The sequence below is a fragment of the Scleropages formosus genome, chromosome 20 (assembly GCF_900964775.1).
Source record: "Scleropages formosus chromosome 20, fSclFor1.1, whole genome shotgun sequence".
NCBI classification, from domain to species: Eukaryota; Metazoa; Chordata; class Actinopteri; order Osteoglossiformes; family Osteoglossidae; genus Scleropages; species Scleropages formosus.
The window spans coordinates 22802899-22824769 of record NC_041825.1 but is presented as its reverse complement, the minus strand read 5'-3'; the positions used below and the strand labels follow the sequence as shown (position 1 = coordinate 22824769).

Genomic DNA, 21871 nt, shown 5'->3' with positions numbered 1-21871 from the left:
AACAAAGGAGTTCCAATAAGCAGTGACATAACGTAAGGTGGCAACTTCATTCCGAAGCAAAGACCGAACCGCTCTGTTATTATTTCTGAGAGACTGCGAAAAACAGATCTTTCCACATGGAGTATCAACTGGGTTCACTACAGAAACAACAGCGGGGTAAGAGACACCTCCAAGCAGAGTCACAGAACCATTAGGAATAGCCTGCATTACCAGGCCAAACTCTTCCCTTGTGACATGAAATCCAAAACATGATATAAACTAAAGTCAGTGTAACTCATGAGAACTCCTCGTGAGGTCAGTGCTAAAATGAGTTGTGGCGACGGTCCGTTGTCAGCACCTCCAGCTAAAAAGTCTAAGCTCTTGCTCTCTGCCTTCGTTTTGGTTGAACTGTGATGACTGAATATCCGAGTTGTCTGACGCCGCCGTTAAATTGCTGCTTCCATTCGCCTCAACTTATTTGTGCGAGGTCGGGTTTTAAAAATAAACTGCGTTGAAAACAAAATACCGAAATCGCCTGCAGGGGGAGGATGACCTCAGGCTTCGCTGTCCAACATTGAACCGCGCATTGTGCTTCTTTGTAAAAAGAAGCAAGAGCACGTTTCCCACTGATTTATAATGGCATGGCTAGCGAAACGCACCCTACGTCCCAGTTTGCATATCACATTACATTACACGTTGTTACAAATTAGTTCTATATTGTTCAAAAATATTCTTGATAAATTAAGGGCGTGTTCCACTACTGTCCTTTATATAGTTTTAAAAGAAAAAAAAAACATAAAAGTTAAAAAAAAGTACAAAAAATCTAAAAAAAATCTATCTATCTATCTAGTCGGGGGGCGTGCCACATAATAGGAGAGGTTTGGGGGGTTTTAGTTCCAAGGCTGAGAACCACTGTACTACCAGAGAGGCTAGATGCAGTTGCGTGATTCTAAGCACATTTTAATTTGTGATATTCCACATTCATACGAACTAATGTACATTACAGGAGTAGCGGCGTAAAAGGTTTATCCATTGTTCAACAGTTATAATCTAAGTTACTGAGCATAAACAATTACACAGATAATTAACATGAAGTTAAGAGATCGTGGGAGAAGTGAGTCCGGAAGAGGTGAGTTAAGAGATAAGACGCTTTCATAAATGTAGAGAGAGATTCAGCAATTCTGAGTATGAGGGGGAGGTCATTTCACCACACTGGAGGCAGAAATGAAAACTTGAACCTTTTTCGTCTGGGTGGGGAGCAGTGAGTGATCAGGTCTTGCAGATTGGGAGCAGCAGATCCATTGAGTTTTGTAAGCCATAAAGAATTTCATCGTATGTACAATGTACAATGTACTGGAGCAGCTCTACCACTAAATTATCAGCTGCCCTCATACTTGCTTACAATTAAATATTATGTACCGTTGTCAGCGGTGTTGTTATGTTGTAAATTACAATAAATCTGCTGATTTGGTCTGACTGAAACCATTGGAATGCTTTCAGTCGCACGAAAGTAATCTGACACTCTTCAGAACTACCATTGGGTAATGTTGCTGTCAATCAATTTTGTGAACGCAAGTACTACCGTTCATTGGTGAAGTGAGTATCTGCTTAAGAGTTTGATTGGCCTGATGAGATGTGACATATAAAGGCAAAAAAAACTTTACAGGAAAGGATACACTTTAGACTAGTTTGTGCGAATGCTGTTCTGTGAAGGGGTGTTTAACGCTTGTACTTAGTGAAGTTAGGGAAGTGGATTTTGTAGCCTTTTTTGAGCACAGGTAATGGCTGCTGTGGGTAAACAGCTGTGTCTGGTTCTTGTTCAGAGACGGGTACTGTGTTGTGTGCAGTAGAGAGCCCGCGGTGCGATGCTAAATAATGCAGCGAAGTGCGATTTGCTAATCCATGATGATGACGAAAACAGTGTAGTAGTAGCGGGGGGCATAGTTCTGAGGACAGGAACTCTCAGTAACTTGTCTTGACACACACTCGTAATTCAAGTAACAACTCCTGTCTTTTCTAAAGTCCAGAATGATTCAGACCTTGCGAAATTTCCGACAGATTTCCACTACCACAGTGACTGGTGTCATGAAGCAACTTTGTGAGTACCTGCTTATATTATTATTATTATTATTATTATTATTATTATTATTATTATTATTATTATTTTAATATTATTATTATTATTTTAATATTAATAATATGATCTCCGGACCGTGTGTGGAAGTGGAGTTTCTGGGCACTCTATACTGTAATTGCAGACTTAGGAACACACAGTTTATACACGAAATTCAATTGCCTCTTATTTAAAATTCAGCGTTTAAAAAATGCATCACCGTACACCGTACTGTGTACACGGTACAGGACAGAAAGAAAGACAGCAAAACACGCGTCAAACACAAGTTTCCAGGAAGTATTCTCAAACTTTGAACTACTGTAATTTATCACCCGGTTTTCTTTTCTATAAAATTTAACTATAAGTTGGAAAGATGAAGTTTGGTTTTTTCGGTTTTGTGTTCAGTAAGAACTTTTAATAAGCTCAACCCTGAATGGGTGAACGAATAGTGATGCACAGATTTAAGACTCAAACTCAAAGTCTTTCCTCAATGTCTCGTACTTCTGCTGTTTCGTTGTTCTTGACACTCGATTACTGTCCCTCAGGTTCAGAGCTCTCTGTGCCCGTGCCCTGGGGAGAAATAAGGGGCAGAATTTGGGGTCCTAATGAGGGCCGTCCAGTGCTGTGCCTGCATGGCTGGGCTGACAACGCAGGGTCCTTCAACACTCTCATTCCACTGCTGCCCACAGGTGTTATTTGTGTTGCTTTAACTATACTTGTGAAATGTATTCACCCCCCAGGTTTTTTATTTTTTTTAACAATATAGAATCGCAATAAATTTGTAAGGCATTTAAAAAAAATAGTTATGTCGTGGTATGTAATGTGTACATATAACATATATAACCAACCAACCAATGTCCGTAACTGCTTGTACCGAGCGGGGTCACGGTGGGCCGGAGCCTACCCGGCAACGGGGCACAGGGCCAAGGGGGGAGGAAACACACCCTGGATGGGATGCTGGGATGCCAGTCCGCCGCAAGGCACCCCAAGCAGGGCTCAAACCCCAGACCTGCCACACAGCGGGCACTGGCCAAACCCACTGCATCACCACACCCTCAGTTATAGCATATATAAATGTTTGCAAAATATATACAGTTCATTAAACATGTCTTTGGACTGTGGGAGGAAACCAATGAAAACACAGAGAACATGCAAACCTATCATAGCCTCTACCATGTAATTTTTCTCAAAAAATAATTTTAATTATTAATTTAATTAATTTTTAAATCGCTGCCTAGTGTGCACAGGGAGAACCAATATTAAAAAACCTCCTCGTTTTATCGGGTCAAATTAAAAATTTTCAAGGATGGATTTCCCCAAATTTTTCCCGAAAGCTGCCTTTTTTTCTTCACTGTCTTCACTTTTTTTTTGCTGAAATTTGTAAGTAGTAGTGCAAACACAACTTGTCTACCTGCTCAGGTGATAATTGGCAGTAAAAAACACCTAGTTTGTAACCGAATTAATTCAACTCCATTCCACAGCGTTTAATCATTGTCAACAGATGGAAGGAAAGCAGTCAAACAATATGAATATAGTAACAATCTGTAGTTACTTCAGAAAAAAACAGTAGCAGAAAGGAGAGAGTAAGCCTTCACAATTTTTTAAATGTGTTATAACATTGTCTTAGGTTTTTATGAATTCAGCATTTGAATAAATGAGTGCGCATCTGTACAATTTAGAAACTTTAGAGTGACAAACAAAAGGAGTTATGATCATCCCTCCAGTCACAAATGTCTATCTAAATTGAGGACCTACTGTGCTATGTTTTGGTCCATTAACTTGAAAGTATTCTTCAGATTGAGAAATAATTTTGTACCTTAAAATTTATGGCCATATACACTACTTGTATTCACACAGATAGCTTGTTTATGCTTACCCTTTGATAACTTCTAGACAGCATTTGAGAGTAATAAATGACACTTAAAACATTTTTAGTTTATTTTTTTATAACAAAGTTCATATTTCTTTAGATACCATTGCTGACTATTTTATCAAACTGGAATTTACATTTAGTAATTTTTCTGGTGCTTTTCTCCAAAGCAATGTACAATTATAACTGTGTAGTGTTTACCTAATACAGATAGTCCCTGGATTATGAATGAGTTTCGTGTCCTCAGTCTGTCTTTAAGTCAGATTTTAACGTAAGTCGGAACAGTTAGGTATGGTGGGTATGTAATGTCAGTTTTTCACGTTTGACTTAGTATATCGTATATCGTGTACCTTTCTATGCATAAAAAAACATTAGAGAAACACTTCCGGATTCATTAAAACATCCTTAATATAACACACACATTTTCAGAACCGGTTGTCCCACACGGGGTCACAAGGAACCGGAGCCTACCCGGTAACACAGGGCGTAGGGCCAGAGGACACACCCAGGACAGGGCGCCAGTCTGTCGCAAGGCATCCCAAGCGGGACTCGAACCCCAGACCCACCGGACAGCAGGACTGTAGTCCAACCCACTGTGCCACCGCACCCCTCAAAAGGAACCCCACTGAAGCGGGCAGCTCTCCGATACGGAGAAGCCAAGCATCCCCGGGGAGAGGTGGAGAAAGCCACGCGCTCGGCTACCGCACCCTTAATATAACAATACAGTAATAATAATAATACAATTTAATGATGATAATGACAATAATAATAAATGTAACTGCAGTATTTATAATAGAGAGACATAGAAAGAAATAATAAATGTTACTACTGTCATGCTGAACAGAGGACATGGAGGCAGCTGAACCCAAGTGCAGGATCATTTATTCAGATCAAAGGACTAGACGTGATCTTATGGTCGGAGATGGGCGAATGGTCATTCAGTCAATCGGCGAGCTGAACAGAGGCGAGGATCTGAAATCGTGGTTGGGGGACAAGGCGGGAGGTTGTTATCAAAGAGACGTGGAACGGGACTGGGGGCAATGAGGGACAGCACTTGAAGGAGCAGCACAAGGTAAATGGGAAGAGGTCGAAGTGTCTTTTATAGCTAAGTGTTCCGATTGGGAGGGGGGCGCAGTGGCCCAGTGGGTTGGATCGGGTCCTGCTCTGCAGTGGGTCTGGGGTTCAAGTCCCGCTTGGGGTGCCTTGCGGCGGACTGGTGTCCTGTCCTGGTGTGTCCCCTCCCCCCCTGTCCTTACGCCCTGTGTTGCCGGGTTGGGCTCCGGTTCCCTGCAACCCCGTATGGGACAAGCGGTTCAGAAAGTGTGTGTGTGTTCCGATTGGTTGAGGGGTGGCCGTGGTGCTGACAACTGCAGTATTTATAATAGAGAGAGAGAGAGAGTGTGCGTGCGTGCGCAAAACATTAAAGAAACTTTGTTTGCTTTTCCAATGTTCATTGGCATTTAATCTTTTTACGATCGCTTTATTATTTCCACTTTAGTTTTAGTTGTGATCGTTTTCCTTTTCTTGGATGCATCACCATCACTTGCATCACATTTATGCTTTGGTGCCATGGTTAGGAGGGTAAATACAAAAAAGTTAAAGCCAAATACAGTAACACACAAGGCACTGTTGACAGCAGCGTGGTCTGACTGAAAAGAAGGAAGTCTTTGTCCTACCTCGGGCTCATGCCCCCACGAGCCGACAGTCCGCTGTAGATGTGCAATATTTTGATGCGCGTCACAAAGTAGCCCCCATTTGTTATTACGAATCATTGTATGTAACTCAAATTTCAGTAGCCTTAATTATGAAGTTCACACACACACACACATTTTCTGAACCGCTTGTCCCATACGGGGTTGCGGGGAACCATAGCCTAACCCAGCAACTCAGGGCATAAGGCCAGAGGGGGAGGGGACACACCCGGGACGGGATGCCAGTCCATCACAAGGCACCCCAAGCGGGACTCAAACCCCAGACCCACCAGAGAGCAGGACCCGGTCCAACCCTCTGTGCCACCGCACCCCCCGCCCCGCATTATGAAGTTCATTTAATTGTTATTTAAGGGTGACAAAAATATTAACTTCCGATCAGTAAGGGGGTGGTTCGTAACTATGGGCTGTATGTAAGTTGGACGTTCGTAACCCAGGGACTGCCTGTACTTTTATCTAAGGCAACTTACAATACTAGAGATACTACACCAAAGTAAAAGTGACCACACCTTCATCTGGTAGACCAGGGTGTTGTAATACACCCATTATGTATACACCCACCCACAGTTTAATATCTTCAAAGACAGTGCTTTCTCAGGAATTGTGTTAATAAGGGCCAGGCAATACAGAATTCTGCTGTGTGTTCAGTGTTCTTCTCTGAATTTCTGCCAAACTAAATGTAGTTCATTGTTTGTCGTACTACAGAAGGTGTGCATTGAAGTGAATATAGCCTTGGTCTTAAACTTGTTATAATATGCACAGATAAAAGTAATTTTCAAATTTACGCCCATTCCGCAGGAATTGGGGTTGTTTAGACTCATGAAATCACCCAGTTAAATGAAGGTTCAGTGTAAACGGCCTGAATAACCATTATTCTCCGGCCTTTCACCGTACAAATCAAGAGTACACAATTCAGTTAGAGGTACTGTGTAGATGACAGATTATCTTCATTTCATTGCTAATTCAGGCATTCTTTTCATTAGTGTGAAGGTACACACACATACATAGACTGAAACCGCTTGTCCCGAGCGGGGTCGCGGCAAGCCAGAGGCCAACTTGGCAACACAGGGCGCAAGGCTGGAGGGGGAGGGGACACACCCCGGATGGGATTCCAGTCTATTGCAGGGCACCCCAAGCAGGACTTGAACTCTAGACCCACCAGAGAGCAGGCTTGGGCCAAACCCACTGCGCCCCCCTTAGTATGAAGGTATCCATGTTGTAAATGCTGTTTTATGATTTTAATAACTGAATTTATAATTACATGTTTATGGTTTGTTTCTTAGAGTTGAGGAGCAGCAGGCAACACAATGGATGGACCTAGTGTCTCGCACTCAAAGCACCTGGCTTTGAATCCTGTTTCCACTGTAGTACCTTTGAGCAAGGAACTTACCATGCATTAACAATAAAAATTACCCTGATATTTAAATGGGTAAATAGTTCTAAAGAACTTTATTGTAAGCTACTTTGGAGAAAAGCATCAGCTAAACAATTTAAAAAAATATATATTATCACTTTGAACTTGCTATATTGTGATTTATATTCACCCTGATTGACTGTTATTTGTTGCAATTGTCCATGTGATCAAAAGGAAGTAGGAATTACACAGTTGTTTTTTTCCTACCCTCAATAAGGTGTAGGCTTATAGGAATATCTATCTCCATGCAGTGCCTATATTAGAAGACAGCAGTCCAACCACCATCATTCAAGTCCTCCTTGTATACAAGCAGTCATAGTTTGCAGGGTAATGTAGAGGTCAATACGCTAGATTGAGCCAGAAGATACCAAGCGTGACACCTTTTGCAACTGAGACACCAAATGTTTGTCTCCATCTTAGAACATCTGATAGAACTACTGATGCCATTGTGCAAGTGCAAAAACTTTGTAGTGGGAAAAAATACTGTTGTACTGAATAAAAATACTGAAACACTAGTGTATATATTTTCATAAGCCATTGTATGTTTTTTGTTTTTTGTCATGCAGGACTATGTTAGATAAGAGCTTAGTGCATTATTATTATTACAAAATGTTTTATGATAACATTTTATAGTGAAGAACTGATGAACATAGCTTAGTTTTGGCTGAGTAGATCTGGCAGTTTTGTGTTGAGTTGCTGCTCTATTACAGATGTCCATTTCACTTTTAGAGTGGAAGTTCATAGCAGTGGACACAGTTGGCCATGGGTTCTCTTCCCACAGACCAGAGGGCATGTTCTACACCTTCCCTGCCTACCTCTCTGATGTGCGGCGTGTTATAGAAGGTACAGGGTTTTCTGTATTGCCCTTCTTAGGTGCCATCTCAGTAAAAGCTGTTTTTTATTGTGTCCTTCATCCATTAGACCAGGGCTGAAGTGTTGCGTGACAATCAGTGACAATTGATTAAGATTGTACTTGTGATGACTGCAGTGAATCGTTGTGTCGTTTCAGCTCTGCAGTGGAAGCGCTTCTCAATAATTGGGCACAGTATGGGTGAGTGTCTCTCAGTGCTCTTATGATGCAAATTGGTGTAACTTTTTTTTTTCCCCTATTCTCTATCATTTTATTTCCTAGCTCTTTCTACCTTTATGTTTCCCTTAGGGTTTTACAGCTTTTCATAGCTCATCCAGTTAAGTGATATATGTTTTCTTAGTATGTCACAGTGTCTCTTCTTATATAAAATGTTCCTCTTTTTTTCTGTCACATAGGAGGAAACATTGCTGCACAGGTGAGACTTCTTCTGTTATTGTTTTATGTGTAGTCATTTTCCTGTCTGAAGGTTTTTACGTCTGTGAACTTGAATTAACTGTAATGATTAAGAATAATAGTATGTTCCTCATCAAGGGTTGTTTGTCCAGTTTTTAATGCAGGGACCTTTTCTTGCAGTTTTGCGCATTGTATCCAGAGATGGTCGAATCAGTTGTGTTACTGGATTCTGTTGGTTTTCAGCCCACTGATATGGTAACTCATTCATTCCTGTTCGACTGCATTCACACCAGTTTAATCAGTGACCATAATGGCTGTTAACAGCTTCCTCACACCATCAGTGGTCTATTTTACAATCTTGTTTTTTTTCTCTGCCTTTTCAGAAACGTATACCTGAATTGATCAGAAAGGGGGTTGAGGAGATGATTGAGTATGAAAAAAAGAAAGATGAGAAGACAAACCGTGTTTACACATACGAGAAAGCTGTGGAAAGGTAATTGAGAGTTTCTTTGGAAAGGTTTTGATTGAGTGGTGTAATCCAGTCATGTTGAATCGATGCCAGCTGAACAATTGCCAGTGCAGAACAACATACTCCACCGATGTGAATGAGTCTTCCTGACATTTCCCTCAATAAGGTGTATAAAATGTTTTTTTTTTTAAAAAATAATGAAAAAACCTATAATTTATGATCTTGGTGCTCTAAAAGTAACTACAGTTCAGCACATTCTGTCTCTCTAGGAATTTTTCTGCCCGTCTTACATTTAACCAGGCATAAACATTCGCTAAACTGTTTTCCTCTATCCTAGGTTGATGGTAGCAAATCCATCCCTTTCTGAGCAATCGGCTCACATTCTTCTCGAGAGAGGGAGCACACGAGTGGAAGGAGGTTAGACTCGTTTCATTTGCTGTTTCTCAGTGCTAGCAGCTACTTTTTTAGATGACACTCAATGTATTATTCATTCATTCTTTACCTGTATATGCTTGTGCAGTGCAAGGTTTTGGTGGTCTGAACCCAATACCAGAAGGCTAGGGCGAGAGGTAGGGTACATCATGGATGGGATGCCAGTCCTTCACAGGGCCATCACACACTCGCAGTCTAAGGGTAACTTAATGTAACTAGTCCAGCTGAAACACATATATTTGGACTTTGGGAGGAAAGCCTTGTGAACAGTGGGAAAAAATGCACACTGTACACATTTTGATTCGAATCCATGTTTGAACCCACAGGCCAGAGATAATTATATTCACAATTCTGAATATAGTCTAAAATTAAATCCAATAAGCCAAAATATGTTGCTCTAGAATTATCTGCTTCATACATGACAAAAGCATACTGCTAATAGCAAAACCAAGAAACCCCACAACATTTAGAACAGAAGTCTCAAACTCAGTCCATGGTGGATTTAATCCCTGCTCATTTCCTTTTTCATCAAGCCTCCTGTCTATACTGGACCAGTAGGTACAACTGATAATATTTTAAGATGTGCCCATAGAAATGCTTAATTAGGTATTTGACAAAAATAATGCAGAAATTCACCATTAAAAATGAGAAATGTAAAACTGATTGCCCTTACGTGCAAACTGTTTGTTTTCCTGACAAGTCTTCAAAGTGTGAAAATTACTTTAAACTATTTAGGATTATGTACAGCTGCTTTATTTGTTTTTTTTTCCCCACGGGAACAATTTAGGGCAAGCACTTTGCTAAAGGGTGTTGCAGCAGGAGTAAATATTCAGTCCTGGGTGCTTTGAGTGCAAGGCAGTGACTCTTACTCACTATGCCACCTGCTGCCTTGCATTATTGTATAGAGTCCAAACGGCCTAAGGTGAGACCCTTGGTTTAGAATGTGGAAGGGTGTAGAAACCCGATGATCCAAAGAAACTGGTAAAATCAATACTGATGTTGCAAGCTTGCGTTATAAATGGCCTGAGTGTTTTGGTGGACATGGATGGGTGTGCTGGACTACACGTACTCAGTGGAAATACACATATTAGAGGTTGTCATGTAGAACGTAAGTGTACAGTACTAATTTGTGTTTCTTTGCTATGCTGGTGTAGTAGTTTGCAGTGCTCTTTTTTATTTGTCTTGACACACTGCAGTGATCTCTTCTTATTTTTTTCATAGGTGTGGTTTTCAACCGAGATTTTAGGATCAATTTGGTAAGCCTTAAGTATTTGTTTTCAAGTATCTACAGATTATGGTTCTGTGTTGTAATAGTCAGTTTGTTTGTATGCACATTATGTTGTGTTGGTCGCACTGTTATATTCGTATTGTGTCAGTGTTCTGCTGTCTGTGCCTTACTTGCAGACAAACATTATTCGGACCAGTCCTGAGCAGTGTTTGGAGCTGCAGTCCAGGATACAGACCAGAGTTCTAGTTTTACTGTAAGATTTTCCCTCCCCTTTTTTGAAGAGCTGATATTGGGTGTCTAAAATGTTCCATGTTCCACCTTTAGGAATTATTGTCACAATTTCTTTATGAGAAAAATATAAGAAACAATGGTCTTTTGCACTTGTCTAATGGTCATAGTGTTGCAGTCACCAGGGATTTCTTTCAGGCTGCTGATTTTCTCATTTTTACAGTGTGCTGGTACTTTAAAGTTATTTTAATTCCTTGTGTAAAATACAGTTGCTGCAAAAAATGACCCTTTTTAGTTCATATAATAAGCCTTGTAAGTTTAAAAAAATGCACCAGTGTTTTGTATCAGTATTTTAACTGTTTTACTTATACCAGAACAGCCCAGCTTCTATATCAGAACCTAATGAAACAACCTAGTTATTAAATAAAGATGTTTTCTTGAGGGGGGGGGGGGCACAGCGGGCTAGGCCAGGTTCTACTATGTGGTGGGTCTGGGGTTCAAGTCCTGCTTGGGGTGTCTTGCGACGGACTGGCATCCCGATATGGGTATGTCCCCTCCTCCTCTTCCAGCCTTGCACCCTGGGTTAGGCTTCGGTTTGCCACGACCCTGCTCGCTACAAACGGTTTCAGCCAGCGTGTGTCTGTTTCCTTGAGGATGATTTTGTAATATGCTTAGCTGTTTGCTCTACATTACTGTTAATTTGTAGGAGCTAGAAATTACTCATGTGTGAATTATGTTCAAACTGCCTTTTTCTGCCTGTCTCTGTCAGAGCGGAGGGTGGGATTATAACCAATTTCAATAAGCCAGAGGAGGAAAGAAATATCTCAGCTTTGTTGGATGGCTTTTCAGGCAGAGGGGTAAGTATCCAAACAGACATACTTGGACACACTTCTTTCTGTTCTTCCTTAGTGAACACGCAGATTCTGGCATGTGCACATGTACATCTGTGCAGGGCAGAGAAAGTAGGAGCTGAAGGACAGCCATTATCTAAGTAAAAGCACAGTCTTCATAAAAACTAAACAAGCTGCCCTGTGTAATTAAGTTATTGGGAAATGACTTCGGTAAATTATTTAACTCCAGTTCTCTCTGTGCCTGGCAGTGTGTGAGCCAACCTGCCAGGCGGTGTAAATAACCTTATGATGGTTGATCTTCCCGTTCCTTCTAAAGGCCACTGTGGTTACAGTGCCAGGGGACCACTACGTCCATCTGAACAGCCCAGAAACTGTGGCCAGCATTGTCACAGACTTCCTGAAGGTGGAGCCTGCTTTGCAGGCCGACAGCAGCACCGTGGATGTGCAGCCTGCCAAACTGTGACTCTTGGGATGTTGGTTGCTCTCGCACACTTTGCTTAACTCCTCTCTCTCTCTCTCTCTCTCACTGACAGTATCGCTGTACCACTATTGGAATGTCAAACATTTAACACTGACTTTCAGTCTTTAGGGCATTTTTGTAGCAAGCACTCAATTTAACAAAATATACAGTACCTGGAAAAATATTTGACTTTATGTTAAGTCACAATAGCTATGAATGTTCCATGCCAACATAACATGAAATATATCATAGTGTTAATATATATTTGCTGGTATTTATAGGTCATTTGATCGGTGGTTATCATAGGGCTTGAAAATTTACAGAAATGTGTGCATTTTATCAGCATTTTATCAGTAAAAATTGTACTTCGGCCTGTTCAATGCTGTAACTACAGAAAATAAAATTTCTTTGAAACTTGCTTTCTGAATGGCTCTTGACTGCTGTAACAAATTTATATGAATAAATGTCTGATCCACCTTCTCATCCTAATAAGTATGCCTTAAGTTGTATTTCACTTCTTTAAATTAAAAAAATCCTTGAACAAGTAGTCCAACAAGAACAGAGCCATGATACATGTTTCCTCTTGTAATCTTTCCACAAAAGTGCTTCAGCTGCTATACATGATGCAGGTTTTCTTGAGCATTTATTATAATGTGAAATCAGGTTAATCTCTGCCTATGAGCATAAATGGCTGAGACACTCTGCTATGCTTTGGTTTGAATAACCGTCTCCTTTGTTTTCCTTTACTGATTAGGGTAATGAATTCCTTCCTCTGGCAAGGTTATTAAATGAACTGGAAGCAAGTTACACTGGCAGCACAGCCCTATTTTTTGAGGGCTGCTTAGGACTCTTATATAAATTTCCTTTCCCTCAGGGCTCAACATCACCAGGCCAGTCTCCATGGCAACGTCTCATCCACCCCTTCCCTCACACACCCCCCCTCCACCTCCAAATGTGATGTCATAAGGCAGAGCAAGACTAACCCGAGTGCAGCAGCTGACTGCCACACATCAGAGCACTCATCTCCAGGCAGTGACTGGAGTGTTGCATGCAGCAATCAATCGTGCAGCGGAGCACTATTTCCTGTGACACCTTTTGGATTTAACAGACATCACGAAGGAGGACCAGAGACACTGTAGATTCCTGGTATGTACAGCCACTGTGTAAATGTATGTGTACAAGCCTTATTTACGGAGTCTTGTCATGCGTGCATTATTACACGCTGACCGAACCATGCATTTTAATGAACACGTTCTTATTTGTGCTAAGGCACTGTGCAAGGCAATGGTCCCATTAAAACTGTTTCCAGCGTTTGGTTTAGGAGCGTAGGGAGATGTGTAAATATATTAACCTAAATTCAGATCACCAAAGTATTTTATATGAGTTATCTAAGTGTAAAATTCTGAATGTAAACATTTTTGTTCCATATCTTTAGGCATACCCCACAGATATCTACAGCAGATCCAGCTCCCTCTGAGCAGGTAATGCAACATGAGGCTGGAATAATTTCATGAAAAAGCCCATTAATGTTTTTTGCCCTCTGCGTAACCCTGTTTTAAATTCTTACTTTGAAGCTTTTTTGCGCATCGCATAGGTGCCTGAGTAATGCTGTGCCAAAGCGTTCTCGTAAATCAGAGATATGGTAATAAAGTAGACTGACAATGTTGATGTGTGCTCTTGAAGGACACCAGAATATGAAGCCATCTCTTTCTCATTATTTATTCATTTTCGCACAGGAATGTTAATGGCATAAAATGAATGTTGTCACAGCAGCAGCACTGAATGACATTGACATGTATAACACAAGGCATCTACTTTCAGCATGGATCTGCTCACAGTAAGGTCAAAACAATAATCATTCCGCCTTCTCTGTGCCTGACAACAAAAATCAAGTAAAAAAATTACAGTGTGTGAACAGACACTCAGGTACTGGCTGTCTCTCAGCTCACTTGGGCACTTGAGGGTAAATACATTTCTCGAGGATGCTACAGTGTGGGGCTTGACCCAGTATCCTACAGATTACAAGCCCATAGCCTTAACCACTGCACTACCTGGATCTACTGTATATTTATAAAGTCACAAAATGCTTTAGTATTTTTTGTGTTATTTATTCAGCTTTGAAGGTTTTAGTTGCAGTGGAAGTAAAATGATATTTTTAGTTTAGGCTGAAAAAGATTGATACTGTGGGACAAATTAGAATTAGAGTTCTAACCAAACTCCTTTGGAACAGGACTCAGTGGTTTTATGATTTAAATTAGACTGGTTACGTACCTACTGTACTTGTACTGTATGTATCTACATTCTTACTAGTTATGAACATACAGGGATTTGATTATCACAGCACACATTTGATTAAACAGCAACTTTGGTTAAACAGGAGAAAGTTAGAGGAATAAATGCTGTGACCCTGGAGGTTCTCGTCCCTGCTATCACTGAATCCAAAAGGAACTCTTACACTCAGGTTTCTTGTAATGTTCTGGTATGATAAGTTTCAAACCTATTTGTATATCACTTGGGGCAGCCCTGTAGAATTTGGAAATCCCATAATTTGAATTGTTCAAAAGGTCCGTCTTCCACAATGAGCTTTTAATCCGATTTTGTCCAAGTTTCTCAACAGAAGGATGCCGTGGCTCTTCCTGGACTGGTTTGTTCCCGTGTACCTGCTTGTATCCGTCTTGGTTCTGGCTGGGTTTGGTGCTTGCCTCTACTTTCTGGAGCCAGGACTGCAGGATGCGCATAAATGGAGTGCCCAGTCTGCACACAGGCGTCCACTCGTGTCCAGCGATGACAACTACGGCAAAGACGAAGACAACAATGCACTAATATGATAATAATGACAGATGCTTCAATGTTGTGCACTGTTTTATCTCATTATGAAGAGCACTTCTTATTTACATTTCAGGGAGAACTGCACTGAAGGTTTCCTATTGGGATTAGGCTCATAATACCCCCTAATCAAAGACAGATAGAACTCACAACAACAACATTTCTGACACCAACAAAAACAGTCTGTTGGGGCAGGTAACACCGCCTCAAAAAAATAGTGGTACTCCTCTACTAAATGTGCCAAACTGTACCAACAGTGAAACAGAGAAACACAGAAACAAGTACGTTAAAATGTTACTAATTTTACGTCTGTGATTCTTTTCTACTTGGCGCACAGCAGTCTGCTCTGTCCAAGTGCACAAGGGTTCGAGGCCCATCCTCTTTGTGCTCTCAAACAAATTTCCTTACGTCAACATACACAACGGAGGCCAGGGTTCCTGCCATGTATGTTTAGATTTTATGTGCCAATGCTCCAAAATTTGTGTGTTTGTTCTTGGCATTTTCGTAGTGCACCTTGTTTATCAAATATGTAAATTGATATAAAGTTATGAAGAGTGAAAAGCTGTTCTTCATGAGAACAATGTGTTCAAGGTGTGGACACAATCCATATATATGAATAAAATTAAACTTATTTTATCATCAACCTTAGTTTGTATTTCATGTGTTCGCTTTTTTGTTTACAATAGCTGCACTTAAGTGGTGGGGGTGTAATGCACCTATGATACGATATGTTGGGTGAAATTATTTGTACCATACACCTTATTTTTGGAATGTACCTATTTTTGTTACATAATTGTTATTCTTATATATTATGATTCACTCTTAATGATTGTATAATGATTTATCGTGTTTTATTTTTAAATTTCCTTTAATATTCACCACATGGTTTTCATCTTTGCATGTATTTTATCTGTGTCTGTGATATGGCCTGCTGTGGAAGTTTCTAGAACAGAAGGTTTCTGCTGCTGGTAAAATTCCAGCAGAGATTGGATGAAGAATACTTTGAAGGGTCTTTGTGCTCTGGCATAAGGAAATAGCACAGGTTGAGCAGTATAAAAAAACACAAGAAAAGACAAACAAGCGCATGCCTATATTGAGGAACATCTGATGAAAGCTGTAATAAAACAGCTTTTAGTTTTAAGCTTCTTGTGCCTTGTTTTTGAAAAACTCCAGAGAACCTCAAATTTAACACATATCAGTTCCAACAACTGGCTTAACAAACAAGATCATTGAGAGCAGAGAATTTGGATCTACACTTTGAAGTGACAGACCACCTGCCAGCACTTTTCACCTGGCAAGAAGCTATCCTGCACTTCTGTTTCTTACTATCTATAGACTGGCTTTCTCAAAGCTCAATACATGATAGGAGTTTTAGTAGCAAAGATTTATGGCTAATGCAGGACTGTATAACTAGGTCCAACTGAGGAGAGAAACTGATTCTGGATCCAACTGAAGAGAAGTATCGATGTGTTTCATTGTGTCATGACCCTCAGTGTTAGGACCCCCATTCAGTTTTTAGAGCCCCTTTTTGGTCCTATAATCCTCATTTGCTTCTACGATTTCCTTTTTGGTCTGACATCTGTAATTTAGTCATACGATTCCCAGTGTGTGGTCAGTGCACAGCTCTATGTAGTTTTTGTGTTGCGTTTGGACTGTCTGACCATCTGAGTTTTTGTCTGACTATTTTTTGAATGTTTTGGGTTTTGCAATTTTTAAGCTTGGTACACTGCTTGATTTTTTGTGTAGCTCTTTTCCATTGTCTATTTTGTTTGACCTCTTTTGTGAGCTCGTTCTCTTGTCTACATCATGTTTGAGAGCTGGCCCACTTCTGAGAGGAGGCCATGCAACCCAAAGTGACTTAAAAGCAGATGTCAGAACAGTTGTTAAGATGTATTGAAGAACAACTGGGGTTGCATAAAATCACAGCCCAAATCCAGAGAAAGTTTCCTATCTCTGGTGAGCAGTAGTCGCTGGACGACAACAGGAAAGCATGGGGGAAAACAACTAGAATGCAATCTGATAGGAGGTAACAAGTCCAGTGGGTGTTAGTCATCCTGTGTCTATTGTGTAACAGGGATGAGTGCAAGTTGCATACTGAATGTGATAAGAAGGACAAAGTGTCAAAAGGTCAGTTGACTGCCATACATGAGCAGGTGCAGAAGGCTGAGGAATGTTGTGAGAAGGAGAGCGCTCTACGGGAGAAAGTGGATGTTGACTGCAGAGAGCTCAGAGACAGACTGGCTCAAATTGAATAGGACATCAGAGCCCATTAACAGAGCATCACCCTTTTTACCGCCTTCTTCCACATCGTCAACAATTGGAAAGAGGAGCTGAAGTATACCCAATTGCTATAAACAGAAATGGGGGGCCTGACGGAGCAACTTCTGAGGCAGCATTCTCAGACCATGAAACCAATGATGAAATTGTTAGTGTCATTCCTGGCTCCTATGAGAACTAAACGATTTAAAGTGAAGAGAGAAACTGATGGACATGGTCATGCTGTGTATTGGTATTGTCACGCCCACGCCACTGAGTCAACGCGGAACACCTAGGGCACACCACAGACGGCTGCAAAAAAGGCAGTGTCAGACAAGGAGCTGATGCGGAACCTTGTTCAGCCTTGTTACTGCAATCTCTTAGCGACCATTCACCCCTTTCCTGATCCCCTGCTCCTTGAACCTCTGTGTCTCCTTTGATCATCGACCTCTCGACTGTATACCAACCTTACTTTTAGATTGCCTTTTTATCAATGTCTGCGCCTCGAAGACCTTTCCGTCTGTCCTTTGACAAATTCTCCTGGATTTCCCATAATAAAGCCCTCATTCCGCTCCGCACTTGGGTCTGCCACTTCCTTCCGGGTCCGCACCATGACAGGTATGATGATATGTTACTGCATATGGCTGCAGAAACTGGTCCAAGGAGCTGCCACATCCACAGGGAAGGTGGTCTGAAAATCTGGGAGGAACCGCTCAAACTTAAGAACATTTATGGTCTACAACCACTGGATGGTGTACATGTCCTCTCAGTCATCTCACTTGTGAGAGGAAAGCTACAGTCCTAGCCTGGAAGGCTATTAAGAATAGGCTACTGGAGTATTCCCCTGCATAAAGTGATTGGGGAAAGGTGGTAGTGTGTCAACAAAAAAGTCACTGAAGAAGTTTCTGAGTTCGAGGAACATTTTGGTGATGTGTGGCTTGAACACTCTGGTGTTTCTGAGATCACACCTGACAACTTTGACAGCAGTGAGCACAGCCCTCTGAAGTCAGCTTTGTATCTGGTTTCAGGCCTGAGATAGCAAAAATGTTGATAATCACCAAACCAGAATGGGATGGGCAAGGACCAACATATTCACAGCTGGTTGAGAGTGCCAATTGACCAGACTGGTATGAACTCCAAGAGAGGAGAGATGAAAGCTGGCGTCCGTCTTAAGGGCCTAGCTGGAGCATGCTGCAACTGTGGGAAGATGGGTCCTTCGACAAAGGCCTGAATATTGAAACAACAAGAGAAATTCCTCGAAATGGCAAAAACCAAGTAGGCCTGGCCCTAGAGCCCTGCTGGCATTGACACAGCAAAAGTGTGATGGGCTGTATGTTAACATCAAAATGTGAATTACAATAATGACAAAGTGACTTCTTTTGAACTATGAGACCTCAAGAACATCTCTGCAATGGTTTTGTCAACTCCTAAACATTAAATTTTCCACTGGCTGAGCCCTCAGGGCAGGTGGAAAGGATGAACTGGGTCATGAAAAAGGAAAGACTGTCAAAGTACCATCAAGAGCAGACACCCTGAGCCTCAATTCATCAGATTGTCACGGGGAGGCTTGTGTCACTCCTTGGTTCCACTGATTTAAGAAGTGCAGACATTCACATTCACTGATGCTTTGGTGATCTATTGCATCCGACTAACCAATACTTACAACTTTCCAACAGGTTGCTGATGTCTGCTGTCATATACCAGTGGTATGTCATTCCATTGTACCAAGTGAGTCTTCTGCAGAAAATCCCAGAAGGAACCCTTGTGGGTCAAGTGGGAAGACCCTTATCAGGACAAACTGTGCTATCAAAGTTGCTGACAGTTACAGTGGATCCATGCCAGCCATCTCAAGAGACCATGGCTGCCAGTGAAAGGACATGAGTAGAACAGTAACGTGTGAATGTGGTCACCTGCACCATCCAGATGAGCTCAGCACCTGACATCTGACACATTCATAACTTTACCATACCCTGTAAATGACTTAATGCTCATGGAGACATCATCCATGATATTACTTGGGCCAAACCATGGTTAACCAGACCCCAGCCAGGTAGCGCTACCTTGAACCCATGGCTCACCTCTTATGATTCCCAGATATCTAGATGCCATTTTTGCAGCTTCAGACATAACTTTTATAGCCTTCCTCCTCCGACTGCCTGTGATATGCACGCTATAGACCCGGTAAGCCCTGTAATTGCACAATAATTACAAGATGGGCTATTAATTTCTGGTTTGTTAAACAGATAATACGTGATATATCGTTCTTTATCCGGAGAAGACAGTATTAATTTGAAGAGAAGTTATCTTTTTCTGTTTCATTGGGGGGGGGGGGGGTGCGGTGGGTTGGACCAGGTCCTGCTCTCCAGTGGGTCTGGGGTTCGAGTCCCGCTTGGGGTGCCTTGCAACGGACTGGCGTCCTGTCCTGGGTGTGTCCCCTCCCCCTACGCCCTGTGTTGCCAGGTAGGCTCCAGTTCCCCACGACCCTGTATGGGACAAGCGGTTCAGAAAGTGTGTGTGTGTGTGTGTGTGTGTGTGTTTCATTAGATCACAGGGTGAACATGTAATAGCTATCCATGCATGCATCTTCATTAAGAACTTTTCCAGTTCAAGGTTAGAAGGTGGACTGCTGCAGGACTGATACAATAAATTATCTTGAGTGTTACATCCATTTGTTCAATGGAGATATGGCAATATAAAATGTTGTGTGTTATTTTGTTAGATAAGAATGTCTATTATTATCACTTAGATGAAGATGGGCTCATATTTTAGGAGCATTCATGCAGAAATCCAGATAAATTTAAGGGGCTCATAAACTTTTTCTCACAATTGTCTACTGCTGTCAAGCCACAGCAGCCTTGGACAAAGGCACCAGGCAAGTAAATAAAACAAAATAAAATAACATAAAATGAAACAAAATATTATTTAAGTGCAAACTTCAACCCATGTTTCCACACTTCTTTTCTTTCAAAATCATCTGTCGACCAATCGTTCCATTCCAACCCTTTCTATGGACATTTACTCAACCTCCGCCATACTTTTGTGTCTACGTCTATTTTCCTGTAACACCCTCCTTGATTCTGTCAGCCCTGCGTCCGACCCTTCACTACACCAAATGAACCACACCAACCATAGTCAGCAGAGAGATGAGAGTGGGTGAAGAACAGTGGAGCCATAGATCACAAAAATGGCGGGAATGTGAGGGGTGCCCACTACTTTCCGTTGTTCTCTCGCACTTTTACTCATGTTTCCTCTTCATTCACTGTGCAGCAGAAGCAGACAAGGATACGCAGGTCAGTTTTGAAATACAGACTTAGTTTGCTAACTTTTGATGTACAAACTATCATTTTTTTACTGATAAATGAGGTTTACAAAATGGATCTATAAAATACATGTAAATGTAATGTGCCATTGCATATTTATCATAAATGTTTTTCCAGTAAATCTTGTACTTAAACTATTTAGTCTTTATCAGTATTTTCTCACTGTCACTATTTTTTCTTTGCTGGAATGCTGTCACAATTAGATTATCTTTTGTATTCTTTGAATACTTTTGAGTTTTTTGCGGATATATTTAACTGTACACTGACTGTCTTTGTCCATCGTTTTCTCTTTCTATGTTCCTTGTTTGATCTCTTAAATCAAAGAGCATGTCTTCCTTATTTTACTTTCTTTTGCACCTAGCTGCCATAAGTGTGTGCTTCTATACGACAATCTTACATTCCTTTTCACAATCAAGTTTTCCTGTTTATTATGAATACTCATTAATACAATGTTTTGTTCATAATTACTCTTAATTTATTGCAGCAACTATACAATGAGCAGTGACAAACCAGACCCCCAAGAGACATGTTCACCCCAGGTACCTGTCCTGACCACACCATCCCAAACACTTCTGCACACACAGTTCCAACCACTATCTTCTCCAGTTGTCAAGAAGAAACTCATACAGATCTCATCCTTCAGTGACAAAGCGCTTGTCTTGCAGATGCCAGTTAAGCCTAACACCCTCCTCAGCAGGTATGCATCCTTGACTTACAATTTCCAGAGTTTTAAAGAAGAAGCAGTCATAATCTCTCCTTCATTAATTTGTAATCACCCTTTTTCTGTAATCCTCTTTCCCCAGCAAAGTGAGGTCATCTTCTTCTACTTCTTTGGCAAAATCAACATGGGCATCAACAAGACAAAGGCAGACAATCAAAACACCCAAGCCACCTTTTTTTGCCTGCTCATTGAGTAGTCATACGGGGAGGCAAAATATAAATGCACCTTCAAAAACTCCCACACATAAAACCAGAGCAAGCGTTGCCACAGGGATGATTCAGAAAGGCTTGGCCTCAGCAGATATAAGCCAAGAGTCTGTGTTAAGCCACACCTTGCCTGAAGAAGTGAAGGGCTTAACAACTCCCACCTGGAATAATAAGGGTATAGGAAGCCAAAGGAAGGTGGAGTTTTCTAAATCTGCTGTAAGTGAGACAATTGGCAGTAAAGCTGCTGTGTCACATCTACATCAGCGTTGGTATATGAAAAGTGCAGAGACTTCAAGTTTGGAACCAAGGACTACTCGTAGATGGCAGCATCTTACTAGCGAACCTCAAAGGGGATGTAAAACATCCATTCCACAGAACAAAGCCCAGGATTCTGACTCAAGTCATGCAGAGTTTGGCTTAAAGAAAAGTGGACAGAATTCTGAATCTAAATCCAGGATTCCAGCTGCTCATGGAAAAGAGCTGAAAGAGCAAAAGCGTGGCAAGGCTCCTGGACTAGAGACAAAG

The 21871-nt window shown here is 41.3% G+C and overlaps 1 protein-coding gene and 1 long non-coding RNA gene across 3 annotated transcripts; both read left to right on the top strand.

The window, feature by feature from the left end:
- Nucleotides 1-1639: 1639 nt before the first annotated feature.
- On the top strand, nucleotides 1640-12384 carry serhl (serine hydrolase like). 2 transcript variants are annotated; one of them, XM_018761446.1, is made up of 13 exons: nucleotides 1640-1757; nucleotides 2038-2077; nucleotides 2638-2781; nucleotides 7815-7928; nucleotides 8095-8136; nucleotides 8352-8371; nucleotides 8530-8604; nucleotides 8733-8842; nucleotides 9156-9235; nucleotides 10472-10506; nucleotides 10655-10731; nucleotides 11476-11563; nucleotides 11874-12384. In XM_018761446.1, exons 2-13 carry the CDS (start codon nucleotides 2065-2067, stop codon nucleotides 12018-12020), a joined length of 945 nt encoding a protein of 314 aa, XP_018616962.1. In that variant the 5' UTR covers nucleotides 1640-1757; nucleotides 2038-2064; the 3' UTR covers nucleotides 12021-12384. The 2 variants fall into 2 exon arrangements, with proteins under 2 accessions (XP_018616962.1, XP_018616961.1); XM_018761445.1 differs by having other exon boundaries at nucleotides 2002-2077.
- Nucleotides 12385-12722: 338 nt separating this feature from the next.
- Nucleotides 12723-15430, top strand: LOC108939974 (uncharacterized). The gene is made up of 3 exons (XR_001966536.1): nucleotides 12723-13163; nucleotides 13453-13498; nucleotides 14624-15430. It is a non-coding gene; the product is annotated as an uncharacterized LOC108939974 (long non-coding RNA).
- The last annotated feature ends 6441 nt before the right edge of the window (nucleotides 15431-21871 follow it).

Coding starts and splice junctions, on each gene's coding strand:
- serhl (XM_018761445.1), top strand. CDS start 2,008: ATGATTCAGACCTTGCGAAATTTCCGACAGATTTCCACTACCACAGTG. Junction 2,782..7,814: donor CATTCCACTGCTGCCCACAG/GTGTTATTTGTG, acceptor TTTCACTTTTAG/AGTGGAAGTTCATAGCAGTG. Junction 8,137..8,351: donor AATAATTGGGCACAGTATGG/GTGAGTGTCTCT, acceptor TCTGTCACATAG/GAGGAAACATTGCTGCACAG.